The sequence below is a fragment of the Melanaphis sacchari genome, unplaced genomic scaffold (assembly GCF_002803265.2).
Source record: "Melanaphis sacchari strain LSU unplaced genomic scaffold, SCAv2.0 Contig42_pilon_pilon, whole genome shotgun sequence".
Classification (NCBI taxonomy): Eukaryota; Metazoa; Arthropoda; class Insecta; order Hemiptera; family Aphididae; genus Melanaphis; species Melanaphis sacchari.
Genome location: NW_020271275.1, coordinates 862690 through 884756, shown reverse-complemented (window position 1 = coordinate 884756; position 22067 = coordinate 862690). Strand labels below are relative to the sequence as shown.

At 24.5% G+C, this 22067-nt stretch overlaps 1 protein-coding gene across 1 annotated transcript; it reads right to left on the bottom strand.

The window, feature by feature from the left end:
• Nucleotides 1-1016: 1016 nt before the first annotated feature.
• LOC112597585 (high affinity cationic amino acid transporter 1-like) lies at nucleotides 1017-21237 on the bottom strand. Its single transcript, XM_025343695.1, has 14 exons — nucleotides 20738-21237; nucleotides 13330-13555; nucleotides 11707-11835; nucleotides 10339-10494; nucleotides 8600-8704; nucleotides 8354-8509; nucleotides 8150-8274; nucleotides 7696-7793; nucleotides 7449-7588; nucleotides 7252-7354; nucleotides 7036-7178; nucleotides 2534-2700; nucleotides 2229-2337; nucleotides 1017-1336 (listed from the first exon to the last, which is right to left on the bottom strand). The coding sequence occupies exons 1-14, from the start codon at nucleotides 20759-20761 to the stop codon at nucleotides 1233-1235; spliced, it is 1785 nt and encodes a 594-aa protein (XP_025199480.1). The 5' UTR covers nucleotides 20762-21237; the 3' UTR covers nucleotides 1017-1232.
• Nucleotides 21238-22067: the final 830 nt, after the last annotated feature.

Below are 22067 nucleotides of genomic sequence, written 5' to 3'. Positions count from 1 at the left end.
AAAAATTTTGTAAAAAAGGCATAAGTTATCATTTATCTCACTATGTTATGAAAACCAACAATGCGTTTAATAAAATCACAGACAAGATGCATAATTTATATATTATTATATATTTTTAATAAGTATTATAATAATAAAATGTACAAAAAGTAATACGTAAACCAAGATAATCAATAATATTATTTTAATATTACATTAGTTTTTCATTATAAACATAAATATAAAATAAGTTTGAACTTTACGAACATATAATTATCAATTATCTATCATGAAATAATATTATAATAATACCCTCAGATTTCATACTTTACAATTGTATGTAAAGAAAATTTAATCATTTTTAGGCAGTAGTAATATCATATATATATATATATATATATATTAATAAAGATTTTAATGTTAATACATGTGTAAGTATATGACGTATATGTACACGTATTCATTTTTTTCTATTTATATCATTAAAGATTATGAATAATTAATATTATATTAAAATTCTACAAAAATATAGAAATATAAATATTTTTTACGAATATGTACTAAAATTTATATTAATAAACATTTAATTTTAAGTCAAGTTGAATATAACGATCACAGTTAAAAATCGCGTTTATAATAATATATTATTATGAATTTATGGATCATTATACGAGTATGTGCGTAAAATAATTAAATAAATTGAATATTATTAAGTTAAATATTATTGAAAAATAAGAAGTACTTCCGTTTAAATTGATAGGAGAGTGGTTGCATTCATTAAAAAAAAAAAAAAAAAAATAAGAATAAAACAAAAAAAACATTTATTTTTTTTTATCGTTTATCACTACAATACGTACTCTTAAATTGTATTCAGTTTATTTGGACTCATTTTGATATTTAAGAATTTTAAACAAACAAATAATTCAAATAGGTATCATAATATATCTGAAAACATATTAACTTAAAATACGTATTTGTTCAAAACTAAATATTAACACAAGTATTAATAGTTATAATATTATAATAATAGTACTTATGTATAGAGTTTGGATATTATAGGCTATAGCTCTATAAAACGTTAAATAAAACACTTAAAATAAAATAAGAAGTACTAAAATCCTTAAACTGAGATAATTACTTATACAATATAAGCAATTAATAAAATTATATGTATTTTTCAAAATAGATAATGAATCACTTGATATATTTGATTATGATTCCAGTGTATGGTTATTAAATAAATATCTATACAATTAACTGGATAACTTCGGTTTGATTTGAATTGTGTTTAACTGCATTTTTTGCTTATTACCTTCCAAACTATGATTAATACCGTAGAACAAATATATCAATAATCCTGTAAACAATAAAATGTAAAATTTTAAATAAACATTTAAAATAAAGAAGAATTTAATAAGTGCTTTAAAAAAATTATATATCAATTATAATCATTATATTGATAATAATATGTATCTAAAATTACAAAATAAATACTTACTAAGGTCATCTATTATTTTCAATTATATAATTTGCTATAATAAATGCTATATGATATATATTTTTATAATTTTCTTCTTGAGATTTAATATGTAACATCAATGAAGTATACACATGTTATAAACACGTGTATTAAATACTATAGTACTTGTATAATATAATAATTTAAATTATAGCAGTATAACAAACATTTTGTTACTAAACAATAACGTTACATATTTTTGAAAATAATAATAACTTTATATTTATTGTATATATGAACTAATCTAGTAAAATATTATTACTAAATATTTGAAAGTTGAGAAATTAAAAAAACAAAAACAAAAAAAAAACTAGAAAGTTGCTCTGTTTTTGTCATTGAATAGGTTACTATAATTATTGATTTGTTGAAATTGAATTCATTGCATAAGAAAAACTATTCTAAATGGAAGATGGTCTATGATCTTTAATTTCTAAAAATAATATATAAGTGCATTTAAACTAAATAGTTTTAATTATGGATGTCACTTTTGTAAATCAGTTGCTAGTGAAGTTCACAGAAACTTATTTAACTGTGGAATAAAGAAGATACTAAATGCAAAAATAATCAGAATCTAAAACTGGGTGTACTCGTCATATTTTTATAGTTAAAGAACAATTTACTCTATGAAAACACGAAATTAATATTAAATTTTATGTATTTTGCGAGTATTACGCACAAATTTGCGTACATTTTGTTAAAAATGTATTTATATATAAATATATGTACTAACCACATATAAGCCACACAATGAACCTTATCCAAGTCTTGTACTCTAGTTCCATCATTAAATAAACGTTTAATACTATGCTCAAACATGGTATAATGGGAACCAAAGGCACCTAAAATAATAATATAAATTAAGTTATTTGTATTATTTTTATTTTTTCTTGTGTTAAACATTTTCAATCAATTGTAATTTGTACATGTGTTAAAAACATGATTCTTTAGAAAAAACTACTGTAATTAAACAATATTCTTCAAACTAAATTTGAAAACCCACAATTTTTGTATTTTCTTAAACAAATATATTCATACCTTAAACGATAGATCTTCTTGAGCTGTTGGAAGTCTACCCAACATAAACAATGTAATCAACAGAACCAGAAGTGATATTACATTTATAATCATAAGTGTGTTTCTTATGTTGCCATGATGTGATTCCATATTTGATAAGCTTATTCCAAACACAAATGTACATACGGCTATAATAAAATATAGTTTTCAAATATACATTTAGTGTAACCATATTTTCCTCTAAAAGAGATGAACTTTAAAAAAAATATTTAAAAATTAAACTTAATATATCCAGTTAAAAACGCTTATTTCTTAATTATTGTGCTCTCTAATTTTATTTATAAATAATATAACTATAAATTTGAATATTGATTTAAAAAAAATAATAATTACATGTATTACATTTAAAATATAAATTTATAATTGATGATCGATTACCTACTGTTCCTTGTTTTATAACAATATGACATATGATTATATTTATAGCGGATACCGTAGTATTACCGTAAGAATAAACTGCCTACTTTAAAGCAATACAATATGTCGTGTCAATTTAGTACATACGTATTGACTTAAATATTTTTACATAGCCATTATTCATAGTAGGTATCTAAGCTTAACTATAATATTATATGATATAAAAACATCGCCAACTTTTTTATATGCATTTAAAATACACGTAGATACCTATATTATCAAACTTTTGATATTATCAATATTATATTACAAGACTATTTTATCTATAAAATTAATTTTTAAGTATCTATATAGATTAACAACTTGTTGAAATAATTTTAGAATTCATGTATTTAATGATCGGTAAATCAGTTTTAACTTTTATGATATTGTAGCTATTATATATTATTTTTAATTTAAGATATTATAGCAATTATATTATTGCAATTTTCTTATATTAAATTATGTGAGTTATTAAAATTGTTAGTATGATATCGCGTAGCCAAGCTGTGTTTAAATTAAATTAAAATAGAAGGGCAAAATTAAAAATTAAAAAATATGCGACTTAATTTAAGAGAAAAATAATTTTAGTACATATTATTGAAATTTAATAATAAAAAAAGCCAATAGTAAAACAAAAATTATTATAGTTAACATTTTTAGAGTTGACTCGTGTAGTTATGTGTAGTACGAGCAATCGGCAATGTTTAATTCATTTTTTATATCATACTGCTCATTTAAATCGAGCAGTACCTATCATAGTGCCCTTTAAATTACTTAACATATATTATACATTCTTACAAATTTATTATACAATGAGTTAGTTGTCTATATTATACCTTTATGATTGACTTCCACATAACGAACTTTCATTTAATGAAATTTTGTCGAGAATCAACTAAATAAGAACCAAATTTATCTAATACTATTAAAACATTTCTCTATAATGTGATTATTTTTCCTCGTGAGAGTACACAATATGAAAGTTTACATACTATACATATTATTTTATAATTTGTACTTTCTAATGATGTATAAATAATTATCTTAAATGTTAACATTACGACATTAATTATACATTATATTATTATTTTCTTTTTGGCTTTGGCCATACTCTAATATAATGTTTTGAATAATTATCAAATCACTTAAGTAATTTATTTTTTCCTAAAATACTTATAGGTTTTTTATATAGGGTGTCTCAGCCCCCCCCCCCCCCAATCATCACTACACGCGATCGCTTGGGTCCATGAAATTTTTATCATCCGATGAGATATTGTTCCATCAAGTTCTTAGAGAACAATTTATTTTTTAAGATCCAACAAATTGCGTGGTTTGTCCCGGTAAACTCATGACTTTATATATCCTCATAGGAAAAAATCAAAGGGTGTCAAGTCGCAAGATCGAGGTGGTAGGTTTGGTCACCACGCATTTGATGAGGTAATATGTGATCGAGTGATGAAGAATTTTATAGACTGAGTGATCGCGTGTTTTGTTAATTTGGGGGGGGGGGAGGAGAATATGCTCTATATTATTTTTCATGTTTAAACATTAAGCTTTCCTGAAGAGAATAATATGTTTTTTTTTTTTTTACATAAATAAATTTGATCTATAGCAGTTTTAATAATTTTGATTCTTTTAATATCAATCGTAGTTGTTTAATAATGACAGTAATATAATTAATAATTCATAATGGGCTATGGACGCTATGGTATTACTATTGTATTGATAAAATATCAGTTACAAATAATATGATAATAGACAAACTAATTATTATGTATAATATATCTGATCTTTAAAAATTTAGAACTGTAAATAAAAACAGTTTTGTTAGAAAAAATGTGTTCGTTTGTTGTAGACGTCATCAGAAGCAGAATTGCATCACCCCCTTTGGTCGTTCGATGCTTCTATGAATAATATGATGCAATCGCAACGGTTGGATTGTCAGAAAAACAGTACTTAGGGACGCAGTTGTAGTGGATAGAAAACTACATAACGCTGTACACTTTAATATTATATACACATTTTATGAACCCTATACGAAATCGGTAGACTATTAATAAAAAATTAATTGAATTAATTAAATATAAATTAATTAGAAATATATTGTTTTATATTATGAGTTGAGTAAGTTATTGAAAGAGTAGTATAAAAGTTTTAATAATGTCATTTTTTTTAACTAGATGGTAAAATCGGTAAAATATGTATATACATATATATATATATATATAGATCTAATTTCCTATCAACCAAATATAGTTGAATATAGAAGTATTTTTAATTTTTTTGCTCTTAATGATGACATTATTAAAAATAATAATAACAAATGAAAATAAAACACACTAGGAATTAATATTGTAAAACCAACATCATTCATTCATTCAGATCAAAATTTGAAAAAAAAATTATTGGTTTCATACAAATTATTATACTTTTTGGGATTTGATTAGAATTAAATGATAATAAATTTAATATGAGTAGCTTGACCTTATGCTTATAGGATAGGTACATAATTTGTTTCACGATTATAATAGTTCTTCGTACATATATATATATACATATATATATATATATATATATATATATATATATGTATAATTTGCTACACACATTGTTATAATACACAATATATTATTATTATTTTAACGATAATAACATGTAGTTATATACTTATATTACGTTATTAAATACTGTGCATAATTATAATTCATTAAAAAAAGGGTATAATTTATTATGTTAAAAGACGATTATAACTATTATAATATATTTATAGAGATAAAATATTATGCTACGATATAAATTAAATAGAAAGTTTATTCAAAAAAGGTGTATGTGAATTTACTTGATGATAAAAAATATTTAAAATCTAACCTATACGGCTATACCTATAGCTAATGTGAAGAACAGGAAACTACAGGTTTTAATATCCATTATCAATTATTTATTTCACAATTTCCCACTTTAGAGTTAAGTTGAATCGCATATTTTCTGTTTAATAAGTTGGAAAAAATATTCAAGAGTAATTTGTGACGAAAAAATGTAATTAATACGAACGTAAATAATTAAAAAGCACAATTAATGTTAATTTTAAAAATAACGTACTATTTTTTCGATACAAAGTAATAAGGGTAATAAGGGCTTTATTTTTAATAATTTTACAATTTTACTAGATATTTATTAGTATTTAAGCTCAAAGGCATTTATATTATTTTAATACTCAAAATTTCATTTTTATAAAATTATTTTTTAATACATCACACAATGTGTAAAATTATAAAAATTATTCATAGCATTAAAATTTTAAATGTCACCTTAAAAAGCTAACTCAGGCGTGTGTTCAAGTCGTCTACCTCTTGAGCCAGGTTTGTATATATCATAAAATCTAGCTTCCTATTTTTTTAGGCTTAAATCATTAATGACATGCCAATATGGTTAAACCACTTATTTTATTTTTACCTCCGCGAAATCGTACCATTAATTTTAGGCTATAGGTATTATAATACGTATAGTAGGTACCTATAATAGTTGTATATAATAATATTATATTATGGTGTATACATTAAAAATGTCTTATGTTTATTTTCTCAGAATTAACATTGAGAATTTGACCATAAGATATAATTGTAATTTGAAATTTGTTGTCAAAACATTTAAAAGTCAATTATTATAGCCAAAATGCATTTTAACGTTATTAAAACACCTCTCTATAATCAAATATTTTTTTGGAGCGCAAATAATTATTTTTTTTAAAACATGTTAAAAGGGAATCTTCCTCTCCTTCGTAAAGCCATTGGTAGTTAAAAAAAAAAAAAAAACGGATAGACTAAAACGGCTATTGCTGTAAATATTTAACTGGGGAGAAAAAAACACCTACTGTAATTGTTTAGAACGCGTGATAATAAGATCAATGGCCTATCCAATATGTATTATCAACAAATAATCGGTAAGTGAACAATCCGTATTATATACCAATGATAATGCACATAGATAAGCTGGTAGAGACAGTAAAAAGTAGGTTCACTTATTCTGATAAGATATAACAATAATATTATAAGAATAATACGTACTAAATATCAATATCAACATCCTTGAAACGTATTGAGTGTCGGCGTTCGGCACTTTAGCGTTCGAAAAATTCAACCATGTGTAAACCGTAATCGATTTTGACTGCGGTAAGTTGTCTTGGATGGATGGGCTATTATCGGTGTACCTGTTATAAAAATAATTTAATAATGTATTTAGTTTCACTCTTAAAACACTACACCCGCAGTCTTCCAACTAACCGCAGTATCAACACACATATGCAAACGATCGTATAGGCCTGAAGAGTGCCGATGGATGCCATATCGATGAGCTGCTCGAGATTGAAGACTGTAGCCAACGTTCCTGTTAACAAGGTATAAAGGTAATAATATGAAAATACAATTATTGTCAGGTCAATTGACGACAACAAGACGTGTTCGCGACTTAATAATATTACCTGCGAAAACTCCGCAAATGATCGTAGATATTAGAGGGGTTTTGGTCGTAGCGTTTATATTCGATAAGAACTTGAAAAGTAAACCGTCACTGGCCATTGCGTATAAAATGCGAGGCAGTGGAAATATTGCACCCAAAAGACTGTATAATGATAATATAAAGATACAAAATAATAAAAAAAAAATAATAAGTTGATAACGACAACGACAACGTTATATTATATCATTATTTATTGTGGAAGCACGTACCTCGTGCACAGTGCAAATATTGCACCACCCGAGACTATAATCTTTACCGTAGGCATTCCCAAATTTTCATAGAGAGCAGGAAGTGGTGCATCTGGATCCTGAAATAGTGAATCGATATTAAAATAATATAGCAACGTGTATACTATATGTGTACGTTTCTCCCATCATTATATATATTTTTTTTACGAATATTTAGTATGTTATTAGTCTACCTTTACTCAGAATTTGATGAAATTTAAAAAATAATTTTTCCAGCAAATTTTATATACCAAACAAATTTTGAGTAAAGAAAATCAAATTCAAACTAACCAATTTAATATTCGAAACAAAAATAATCATGAAATTTCGATGGTGAAGGCAGGCAAAATGCAAGTACGTATGTAGTATGTACTGTTTGTGGACAATATTTTTTTTAAATAAAAATTGTTAAAAAATAAATGCGTCGAAAGCATACCTGTGAATAGTAAGGCCACATGAGTGTTAAAACAGTGGCCACTCCACAATAAGCGATCGTGCTCAAAAACAGAGACGCAATGATAGCCAATGGTATATCTCTTTTGGGATTCTTAGTTTCTTCGCCTTTCAATAAAAATAAAAAATAAATAAATCAATCGTACAGGATCGGTATGATTACAATTGAATACAATATAATACCCACCAGTCGTGGCAATCGAATCGAAACCGATGAATCCGTAAAAACATTTCGCAGCTCCAGCTGCTACACCGACCCATCCAAATGGTAAGAAACCACCTTCGCCGCCTTTTGCTTCAGGTGGTATTTCGCTTTTCGGAATAGACCAGTTTGAGAAATTGGCTGAAATTGTACGTTTCACCATTATTATTATTGTTGTTGTTAAATATAAGCATTCTAAGTTTGAGATCAAATTTTGATTATAACACTCACCTTTATAGAACCCGGTAACAATAACGGTACAAACGGTAATCAGATTCAATGCGGTAAATATATTGTTGGTAAATGATGATTCACGAACACCCCAAGCTACCAAAACTATAAAAGTAATGTAAAACAATCAAATTAGTAAGATATTCTTCTTCTTCTTCTTCTTCAAAAAAAAAAAATACTAATTTATAATAAGCAATTAAATTGATAAACATAATCATCAATTATTAAAAAAAATTCGATTTTCATTCCAAAAATTCTTGTACAAATTTTTAAATCATTTAATTTTTACTATTACAGATACCTAACAGCAATCGATTGTTAGAATGAAAACATATTCAATAATATTTCATATCTAATAAAATAAGTTACATAATATTGAAAACATAGGTAAATGTTACTATATAATAATAATAGTATATTAACTTGTAATAGTGTAATATAACATATATTATTAAATATTTGAAAAAATTGGTTAAGTAAATATCTCATTGATAAAAGTTATTAAAATTATTATTAAAATATCTAATATTAATAGAAAACTAAATAACTTATGGATTATTTATAAAAGCTATGCTTTTTGTTTAAATATTGTTTTAAATTTCTTATAAAAAAAAACTATTCATTCTCTTGGATTTTTAGTGATGTTTTATTGATAAGCTCTAAAATTAAAACAATTTTTAGCTGCATTTCGATAGTCAAAGAATTCATATTTGTTATGTTTTGTATATTATTATATTTGTGCATATTAAAACATTATTCTAACAAATTGTTAAAATCATTTAAACTAATAAATTATGATGATAAAAATACAATATTTTTAAAATATTTTTACATTTTAAATATGTAACAATCATCGGTAGTATACTTCAATTAAATATCGATAATAAACAATTATTATTAACTGTCGTTGAATGTGAATAGATTACATTCGGGCATTTAACTCGTTATATTACATTCATAACATTCAATTAAAGACGATTTAATTGCTTTATTAATTATTATATATGTACCATAATCATCTAGACGCACTTCAATAGACGAGTAGATGTATAATATTGTGTCCCTGTTTTAATATAACCGCTAAATTAAAATGTATCTGTGCAATGTCTCATTGTCACAGACATCGAACCTCTAACAGATTTTATTCATTGTACAACTTCCTCTCCAATAAAAACGACGACGAGTAAATTATCATTTGTCCTCACGGGATTCTACTTTGCTATAACGAATTTGAGATCTAAATACCCAGTTTACTAGATTTTGACTATCACATGGCATCTATAAAGACGGTCTCTTATAAAGACGTAATCATTCCACGACTTTCCGCCAAAATATAGAGCAAATTAATATACAATAATTATTATTACTAATCGAAACTGTCACGCCAATTACATTCTCTCCGTAGACTACATAATGTCCTTTCTAGTTTTTGTGACTGAGCGATCGTGACTGGAAATATATTCATTGTGTTCGAAGGGTTAACTAGCAACTCCTCAATATTATTAATTATTATTAACCATCTCTTTCGACACTGACATGTATTTCGTAACATAATTATACCAACTTTTTTATCACTTAAAATTTATGTTTTTGGCATATCATATTTTTTTTTTTTTTGGAATATTAATTTTAAACACTGCCTATACATATTTACAATATCGCTGTAATTATATATAAATATACATTTACTAATACTTATATATATGTATATTATATAATGTGAATATATTAACACTTACACGCGATGGCAACGATCACGACAAATGACGCAATATCGGGATAATCAGCCAAAAAACTGATGTGCATTGGAAAATTTTCAATCATATATCTTCTTTGTGGGCTACCCAGCAGAGAATCGCAGTAATTGCTCATGGCCTTGGCTACAGACGCGGTACCTGTAAGTTATCAATAAAAACCAATAAAGAATAAATGGGGTGGCGTTGTAGAAAACCAATAAAATAGTATTGTGAAAAAATCGTAAAATTTTGAATACTTCCAGAGAAATATCATAAATGAGGATCATAACATTATTGTCTATCGCGTGATTTGGACAAGTAATGCAATCGATAATATAGTTTTACTTAGCGCCGCACACTCAGATGTCGTATGAGTTGCATAACGATTATCCCGTACCAAACATATGACAATAGTAAAGTTAACAATATTATTTATTAAATGTGAAGTTTGCAAAATATTTGTTTTTTTTTTTCTCAAATCCACATGAAACACAGATAAAACGCACTTGTGTAAACTCATTTTTTATGATTTTTTTAAACATTTTTAGAGTAAAATCACCTATTACAAAAATTATTGAGATTAATATTTTTGAGGGTTTGATATATCAGTTTTATATTATCAAAAATATTATCATCTATAATTATTATTGTAATGGGCAATATTATTCTAAGATTATTCAAAAACAAAAACGAAAAATTATTTTACGTAAATTAACTTTTTCCATATTGCACGTGAGCCACAGAAAGAAAAATAAACAGTGCGTTGGCATCTTTTTAAGAGTACAATGATACGACTACTTCACACCCGTGTTTTTTTTTGTCTTATGGACGTAAAACGTAGCAAATTTTACATTCATAATAATCCCTTTTACTCTATTAATCTTAAAATCAGAGTGTGAATTGTTTTATTAAATAGTTTAAAAATATAGTTATTATCTAGGGTATCTCGGAGGCTTTTATTAATATTTTAGTTAAAAAATTATGATCATAACTTAAATTAAATACTAATAACTTAACTTCGTAATTCAAATATTATTAAAAACCTTAGCAATTCATTACAGGATAATAAATTTAGTAATATAAACCTATATAATCCTCTAAATTTTAAAAAAAGTGAATTTAATTTAATTTTAAAATAATAAAGAAAAATTGATTACTATATACGTAAAATGTGTGTACCTACGTATGTTATATGCTTATAAGATGGAAACAATGCATAACCTAACTTATGCGAATATGGCGTTCTTTATTAATAATAACTAATAATTATTATCGCCATTGTTAATCATTATTTTTTTATTCTCTATATAAGGGTATAAAATATCGGAGAAAATCTTATCGGAGCTATACTTTATTGATGATTAATATTACCGATGAGATGTTCAATGAGTAGATTCCAGCCGATAACGAACGCAGTGAATTCTCCAACCGCCACGTAACTGTAGATATACGCAGATCCAGCTTTGGGTACTCGACCAGCGAACTCGGCATAACACAATCCTTAAAATATTCATGTCAATGCAATACTATATTAGCTGTTGATTTTCTTTTTTATATCACAAAACAGTTAACGCATGGTTATAGATTACATAGCAATAAAATTAAAATTAAAAAAAAAATTAAAACTTTATCTTTGTCATTTTTTTTATTGACAATGATACGATATAGTTTATTATTTTAGAAATATTGTGTTGTGATGACTTCTTCAAATTATATGTAACCTACTAAAATAAAAATGTTTTCAAAAAGATAATTATTAAATATTAATAAATTATTGTGATAAAAAAAATCATCTTATACATTATTATAGAAGCGGATAACTTAGTAATGCAACAATTTCACGTGGATGATAAAATGTGTTAGAAATTATTGGACAATATATAATGGAAAAATGTTTAACTTTATTTTAACCAGCAAGAAAGTTTAGACTTTTAGATTTCTAAAATCATACCGTGAGCAGTGTAAATACAAAAATCTTCAACAAATAAAATGTCAAATGTGATGCCAAATTTTTGACTGTAAGACCACACCACTACTCAGTAAGATTATTATAATATAAAATATTATTAATGTAAAGATCTTAAGTTTTTGAATTATTTTTAGGTATTTATTTATATCATGAAACAATTGCAATAATTGTATTTTTACATTAATAGCAAGTTATTAATTTAATTTTGGAAAAATATTCAGAAAATAATAAATTTATCTAGTCAATAGTTGAATTATTGTATTCCAAAAATAGCTTAATAGCCATTTACAATTCAAAATGAAACAAATTACTTATTATTCATAAGTTATAAATAATATGAAACTTAAACCTATATACATTTTTACTCAAATATATAAAAAAAATTTTACAGAATTTAAGCATACGAAACGTTGATATATTTAATCTGTAGAGTATTTATTGAAGTAAATGTTGAAGAATATGCATTTTAGCATTAATTATATTAATATTCGGTCCCTGATCATTATCAAATAATAGGTTCTTATTATATAGGTAATAGATCCGTTCCTCGTATCCAGTGTAACAATGTCTTAGAAAATTGTATACAGAGTACCTAAATCACAAAATTTGCTCATCCGTTTTTTATTCAATAAATAATAATGCAGTTATTCAAAATTTGATTTTGGAAACTTTTTATTTTACCACGTGATACTACATAAGTAATACAGAAAAATCTTTAAGATTAGAAAGTATGTCTCTAAATATATTTAAAATTCTAAAAATCAGAACTTTAATAAATTCATTATTTAAGATCAATATAATGATAAGTATGTTTAGTGAATCACCATATATACAGGAAGTACTTCTTCTCGTTATAATTGTATATTGGATACTATTAAGTCAAGAGGTAAGTTATTATTTTGGAATAATTGCATCATACTCTCTAAATTTACATGGAATAAGATTGAAATTATTCGATGGCAAATTTTGACTCGGCGTCACCGGTTTGAAAATTAATTCTATAGAAATCGGTTATTTATCCTTACCGGAAAACGCAGATACTACAGCGGCTATGGCGAAAGACAGGACTACGGCTGGACCGGCGATCGATTTAGCTACTGCGCCGGCTAACACGTACACTCCACATCCCAATGTTGAGCCAGTACCCAGTGCGGTCAAGTCAAAGAAAGTCAACACCCGATTGAGTTTTTCTTTGTTCGGTTCATCCGAGTCAGTTTTTTTCCTTGTCAACGCCCATGACAACGAATCTGTCTGTTAGTACATAATATTAAAACGGTATCAGATCTGACATAATTTGATATATATAAAATAATTTATTATATTTTATCAGGCGATTTTATTTTGAAATAAAAAGATTAAAATGTGACAATACATCTTCGACATTATCAGATAATAGCAATTAAAATATTATAATATACTAAAAAATTGTGGTTTAGAAAGGGATAATATCTTTTAAAGTTTAGCTATGGTTATTATTTTTGTTTTATTAATATATTTAAATCATAGATAAATATAATAAAACATAATCGCATCATTCAATTTAATTAAGAAAAAAGTTAATTTTATTTTATTTGAGGACAAGCCCACTGATACAGTAAGATTTATTGAGAGAATATTGTACAACATTAATCTCTCTGAGACTTATTTTGACTTTTTAGAAATTTTTTAATGTCAAAAACTTTTATTCTTATTATTTTTTTAATTAGCTTTCAGTTTAACACTATTATAGAAAATATTATTATAATTATACATATTTGAATAATAGAATTATATTTCGTACATTAAATTAATCATAGCTTAGAATTCACTATAATTTATAATAATTTATAAGCTATATTTAATCGCGTTGTATCATGTGTAATGTATACACATCGTGGTTTTATAATTAATATATATACAAAATAAGATATAATTTTCAAAAGTAATTTATACAATGCACCATGATATAACAATGTATAATTTTACAGCAAAAAGTATTTTATTTTTTGCTCGATTTGATTTTTCTATGAGTACCTAACAATAATTATAATAATGAAAAAAAAAAAAAACCTCAAAATATTAAACGCAGCGAGGACATGACAATTATTAAGTACAGGAATGGATGTAATAATGGAATTGTGAAGTTAAGTATAAATACATAGTACCTAGTAAGAAATAAATGATATAAATATGATTATATCCGCATCGTTGATAGGAGTAAAAGTAACAAAATTCTGAAGAAAACATTACATCATTATGTTCGTAAACTTCTTAACAGTATAAAAATGAATATTTGTTTTCAAAAAAAACTGAAAACCACTTTAAACGTAAATGACTTTAATTTTTTGTAACAAACAATTATCCCATCTATTTGTACATACATTATGTATGATATTTAAAAGTTATGCCATTTTCATAATGTTTAACGTGAAACATAAATCATGTATTATTTATGTTCACCGACACATGACATTAAATACAACTCATCAAACATATTTTATGAAAAAAAAATATAATTTTTACAATTTTTAAGTTGGTTGTTACTATAATATTAGTTATGCGAATATTATAACAAAATGTCGTGTAAAGTATAAACATTGATACTCAAATGGAAAAAATATCGTTATTTTTGAAAATGTCTTGAAACACATTGATGTAGTATTATTTTCATATCTTATTTGTTTTCTTGAGTTTTACACCTATGTAAATACCCTTAGTAACGAATACATAAAATAAATGATAAATTATACACAAAGGTTATACGTCATCAATGAAAATATTATACAAACAGAAAATTGTGTTTATATTTTATTATTGTTGGGTAATCACAAATTTCAAATTAATAATTTCTTAAATAATTTTTAGAGCAATACTGTTATCATTCTGTTGTATATTCAGCATTTTATATTACATTATATTACACGTATAGTATTTAATATTTAAATATAATCAGCAGTATCATATTACGATCGGTGGGGACTGTCCATCGATTATTATTGTGTAAAATTACAATGTAAAGCATTACGATTTATGCTGTTAATAATAAAGGTCTATAAAACACGTTTATGTTGTTATTCATAGTAATAATACTTAACACATTTCAATACTTACTTATTCCTTAAGCTTATCTAACACTATAGAGTAATAAATTTATAGAGTTATTTAGTATTAGTTTTATTAATTTAATACCGTGTATTATATTTACGATATTTAACAACTGTAACACGTGATAAAAGTATTTTTTTTAAATTTATACTACGATCTAATACGTATACAATTTTGAATAGTAATAATTTTTAGGAACCTAATATGCATTTAAATTTAGTAATTGACAAATAAAGCAATTTTACAACGAATTTGAAATTTTTAAGATATATGTTAATATGTTACTTGAAATCTTAAAATAGAACATTTGGGTGGACATTAAAAAATAGATTTCCTATAATATATAATATTTTATACAAACTAGTTAAATATTTTCACACGATATAATTTCTTTAAATTCCACTCACTCCTACTACTTCTTTTTTAAATTTTAATTTAATTTATAAAAAAAACCTTCAAGTAGTTATTCGATCTACTGTATAGCCATTGAATAAAGGATATACTATATGTATTTTTCAATTTAATTTGTGTTTGACAATTTAAATATTGGATTAAAATTAATTTCCAAATTACAAGTTGTATTCGTATATATAAAAATAAAAAAAAAAATAGAGAAAAAAAATTAATTAAATTATATAGCTTGTATAGCGTATATGGTTAAAAAAAGGGTGAAATGGGAAATATAATATTTTTTTATTGAGACAAGAATATATTTTAAATGTTAGAGAATTTAGGTGAGCGCATTGAGGTAATAATATTTAAGGAATAATTTTATAAACCATAGGACTGTTTGTTGTAGGACTTACAGAGCGATAAGGTATTCAATAAATGTTCAAAGGAATCTCCTAAAAGGAGGGATAATGTTTGGTGAGTTAAATTTTAATTTAATGATATATCATTTTTTACGATTAACAAAAAAAAAAAAACAATTCTGAAGAAGGTGGTATAACTTTTTGGTAACCAAGGTTACAAAACAATAATTTTAATAATAATATTAATATTGTAATAAATGTTTGTATTAATTTTTAGTTTTCCTCGGTTGTTATAAAAAATATTGAGAATTTCTAATGTTGACTCGCCCTCCCAAAAGTAAGCAATTGGATTAAATGTTCTAACAAAATTCTTCCTTAAAGTTGATAACCAGAGCATTTTTCTACCAATAAAAATAGTTTCAAACCAAAAATAGAAAATAAACACATAGTAGAATAAAAACATTCTTTAAAATCTAAAAATTATAACCATTTTTTGTTTTTAAGTATCGAATCATTAAAAAAAAAAAATTGTAACATAAAATATTTTCAATCAAAAAAAGTCCACAATATTGTAAAACCATATAAAATAATGATATATAATTTTTTATAAAAGACAAGCTTGACTATTGATAGATTTTTTAAAGTGTACTTAATAAAATAATATGATTTTTAATCATATTATGTATACAATAAATTATCTTAAAGCGTACAATATTTTGAGATTTATGGTTTTATTATTTAAACGTCAATGTCAATTTATCATCGTTCATATTAAATTACATACCATAAAAAAATTAGCAAATAATTATTTTTCCGATGTAACTCTGAAGTCTATAAATACTTAAATAATATTTTTATGATATTATCAGAGTTATAAAAACGACCGACTGCTTAACACGCAATAATAATTATAGTTATATTTATATTTCACGTGTTTTATAAGAATAAAATAAATTATCTAAACATTATAATCTTATATCGATTTATGATCTCAATGATTTCATATATATTCTTTATTTTTAGCTGCTTTCCAAAAGTTAAAAATATCTATTTTGTGTTAAGAATAAGTTTAGATGACTAAATTAAAGATACTTAATAAGTAAAACAATTATAAAAAAAAATCCAACACATTATCATTAACACACTAATAATAATAATAATAATAACTAAAATTAATCGAATCGCTCGATTCTTCGATTCAGTAATATTATTTTCAAACGTTTTATGTGTTAATTGAGCTGAGTTAAATATGTGGCATATGAATATTATAAAGTATCTGGTAGATTATAAATTATGATCGTTCAGCACGCCGCGAATATATCTATAAAATCATAACAGTTGCGTTCATAACATAAACATTGTAAATGTATCTATTATACTTTTATTAACTTATGGTAATTTTATTATTAACATAATAATATTTTCATTGAAATGAAGCTAAAATATTTAACTAATTTAATAAACACTCAACAGTATCAAATACAATCAACAATCATTTCAAATAACAATTATTATTGTTATCATTTTATCCAGACATAAATTATTTCTTATTAATGATTAATTGATCAAATTTACTTTTTTTTCTCATTCACTGTTATCATTTATTGCTATTAATAAAATAACATTATTACATAAATTTTATAAATTAAATTAGAATGAAAATTTTATTTTTACCATTATAGAAGCAAGTATAAATATATGAATGAGGATGACAAATTTAAAAAATCCGTTTTTGTGTTATTGTGTATTATTTTAAAATTCAACAAAACCGCGTATTGTTCTTTAAAAAATTAATGGTTGTATCAAAAAAAAAAAAAAAAGATAAAAAGAAAGTTTTGTAAACATCATTCCATCGTATCATTACAAATTAAGGCCAATCACGTCATTATTGGACACAACAACAGAAGAAAATTTATACCCCGGAGCGTTATAATAATATAAATAATATTACATATATTGTATAATTATATAAGAACCAGCAGTTTGCAATTTTAAAGTCAATTTGTAATTTATAAAAAGTGACATGCGTGTTTGTTTGATAATAAATGCATTTTCGTATATTATGTTGCTGGTTTTTTTCTTCTTAATACTATGTACTTAAATATTAATATATCATTATGAGTGAATCGTGTCCGATCATCAGTTATGAACGTAAACAGTATTTCAGAATTCTCGTATTATCTATAAGGAACACAACGGAACAATAATACAACACATAATTGTGCATAATGTATTGCTGTAATCTTTGAAAGCGAACTGAGATCGTTGTTGGCGATTATATTAATATAATAATAATCATTTAAACGGTTTAGAGATTATTTTAATGTAATCATCGCACGGCCTAAATTATGTTGTGTAACACATGAGACTATTTGTCATTATCAATTTCCGATAGGTTCAAATCAAGTAATACAATATAATACTCGTATAATATAAATTTGATTGTGTCACGTGTGCTATAGGTATTGTTCTCGCGCCGTATCCCGCGTAGTATTCACAACAGTCCTATTCATTATTATTTTGTGAAAGAAATGACAGCACTGCTGTTGCAGACATTAATAAATTCGCTTCATTCGTAATTTATTTTTATGTTGACTTTTACTTTTTCTAAAATGTCTATGCAATTTTTTTAAAACTTCAATCTTAAAAATAAAATAACAGAAACAAATATTATTAATCGAGTGTTAACTTGATTTTAGCATGATTGTCATCTAAACGTTTTCAAACAGTGCTTACTGTATTATTTGAGATCCTTTTTTTGATTTTAATATTAAGGAGTAAATAAATGAATAGTTTCATATAACGAACCCCTCAACATGATACTTCGCAAGTGCTAATGTATTAGTACAGCGAGAAAAAAGATTTATTCGTGTAACACGTTACATTTAAGGTCAAGTGATATTTTTTTGAAATTTTTAGTATGTTACATGTTCAACTATGTAACTAAGTAAATATTTGAAATATAATTTTTGCTATGTGTGAACACTTTATAACCCTGAACATATCGGTAGAGTAATGCGAATGTGCTTAATCATTCTACTCAGTCAAAAAAATTATTAACGTATAATATAACAATTAAAAATAAATTAAAATTCGAGAAATTTTAAAAATAAATATGCAAAAAATTTCTTTGTTTAGTTACCAAATAATATAATATTTAAAATATCCATTTCACAATATACTTATATATACAATATACTATATTATGAAAATATAATTTAAATGTAATATCATACCAATAAATTCGTTTAGTTTTTAAATTCATAATAATATAATAAATAATTCATCTATTTTTTTTTTTTTTAACTATAAACTATTTTAAAATAAATTATGATTGTATAAAATATATTATAGGCATAATATGTCACACGTACAAAATAAAACATTTAAATAATTAAATAATAGTAATTTAATAAGGTAATAATGTTTAAGCTTTTACAGTAAAAACGTTTTTTAGAACTAACAAACATATTTATTCGTATCTTTGTGTATTGTATAATTTAATTTATTGCTTTCTTAATAATATGTAAAATAATATCAAACGTTTAATTTTTTTTTATTAATTTTTAAATTTAATTTGTTGAGAAAGTTTAGAAAATAATATTTTATTCATAGTAAAAGTGTAAAATATACAATGTATAGCATTATATTATTATGCTGAGTTGTATTATTACTGAACATTTAATGAATCAAAAGTTAGCAAATTATCTCTTAAACATAATTATTTTTATTGGTCTATTAAATTTTAATGAGCTATTAAATCAATCAATTTTTATGACACGTAAACACTTTTAACCATAATAATAACAGACTACATTTATATATTTGTATATATTTTTTTTTTTTAATTCGAAGTTTTTTTTTATTTCATTATAAATCTAAAAATTTTACCAATAAATGAATATGGTTAAAAAGTGAATAAATATAGGCTGATAGAATGAAGAATCTTATTTGAGGAATTTCGAAAATGTATAATACATATATTATATGTAGTTTAAAATAATTTGAACAACAAAAATTTAAATCTATTTTTATTTTCATTAACAATCTATTATTGTTAACTTTTGCATTTTGATCATAAAAATTGTATTTTTTAATAAAGAAAATTACAAAAAATAATTCACGAAATATTTTCATTATGTTTGTAAAAATAATGACTTATATCAAACCTATGTTATAATATTATTAAATTTTTATATGCATTTAAAACTTTTATTAAGTATAATAAGAATATTATGGTGAAAACAATATAATTTTCGTTTAGTTCGTAAAAGTAAACTGTTCGAAAATGTAAACAGCTTTCGTTATTCTTACATTGATAAACAATATTCCACGAACATCGAACTCCGGTTGTATGAATTATTTAAGAATTTCAAAGTTATTTAAATAGCAAATTTAGCAAATAGGCATATTATAATATTCTTTTGTGTATGCAAGTATATAGTACTTTAAACAGAATACTTAAAATATTGTGTTTTTAGTTTTTAAGACTATTTGTTTAAACATTTTAGGTTCCGATCATTATTAATCTTGCTTTTCAAAAATTTAAATTTATCATATTCGTACGAAATGTTGTCGTGAAAAACGAATAACTTACCGATTTGTACCAAGGATTGTCCATTATAATTATAATATCACTACAATGTGCGTGGAGATCGTCGTATGCAGTGACAGCCAAAACGCAAAATAAATCAAGTAAAGCTGATTGATATATATTATTGTGTACGTTTATTAGATGATGATTATGTATTGAAATGAGGGAAAAACCGTAAAACTTTACACACAGTAGCGGTCACACCGCTATACGCAATTAAACGTGTCGATCGCGTAGGTGGCTACGTCGTATTATGAGAGCATACAAATAAATTTAAAAACTACGACAGCAACAACAGCAACGTTTTAAAATAATATTAATAATACTACAACGGTGCCATACGCGGACTACGATATTCCATTATATAACGGTTATTACACGCGAACTATTGTGGTATGAATAAAAATAATTTGATGCAGCATACGTGCTGGCGGTGTGTTGCCGACGAAATTCGAGCAGTGTTTGAGTCCGTTCTTCGACCGGGCAGTAACTCTTTAAGCGGCACACCGGCATAAGAGGGAAAATAATACTACAATTATAATAATAATAACCGTGGTATAGGTAATAGTTATAAAAGAAGGTATTACCGCCGTGCGATTTGGCGAAGAACGTTCGGTAATTTTCGTATTGTTCAATTGTCGCCGCCGACTATGGCCTCGGAAACTTCCGTTTTAACGTTTTTTACACACCTCAATACTTATATTCGATAATTCAATATACATGTGTGTACATTATACACGAGTGTTCGTAGAAATGACGTGTCTAATTTAATAGATTAAAAAAAAATGAAAAAAATGATAATAACAAACAAGATAACTTAACGAATAAATAATGTTCAATTTCTACGTCTGAAATTGAAAAATTGCAGTTTTTAATTGTTATACTATTAGTATTATTGAATAGTTTAAGTTAGTTAGTAGAAAGTTTATTGAACTCCATTGTTTATATAAATCATATTACCTATATGAAATCATTTTTGTAGGCGAACAATTCATAAAACAATAAATGCGTAGACACATAAATACATGCTACAGATCATATAATTGCAGGTATTAGAGATCTGTCAGATCGATCAACCAACGATTGATTTAAATCATTTTGATTTATTTTTATATTCAAATACTATTCGTATCCAATTGATTCACGTATAAAGTTCGAATACGTATTGTATAACATTATATATGTAAAGAAATGTGGAGTAAAAATGAACAACAATTAATAATTCTATGGGTAGGACGTTTAAGCGTCGCTATTTTTGTTTAAAAAAATATTATTGAATAAAATGTAAGTAATTATCTAAGTTAGAATCGTATTTTTTCATATTGTTATGAAC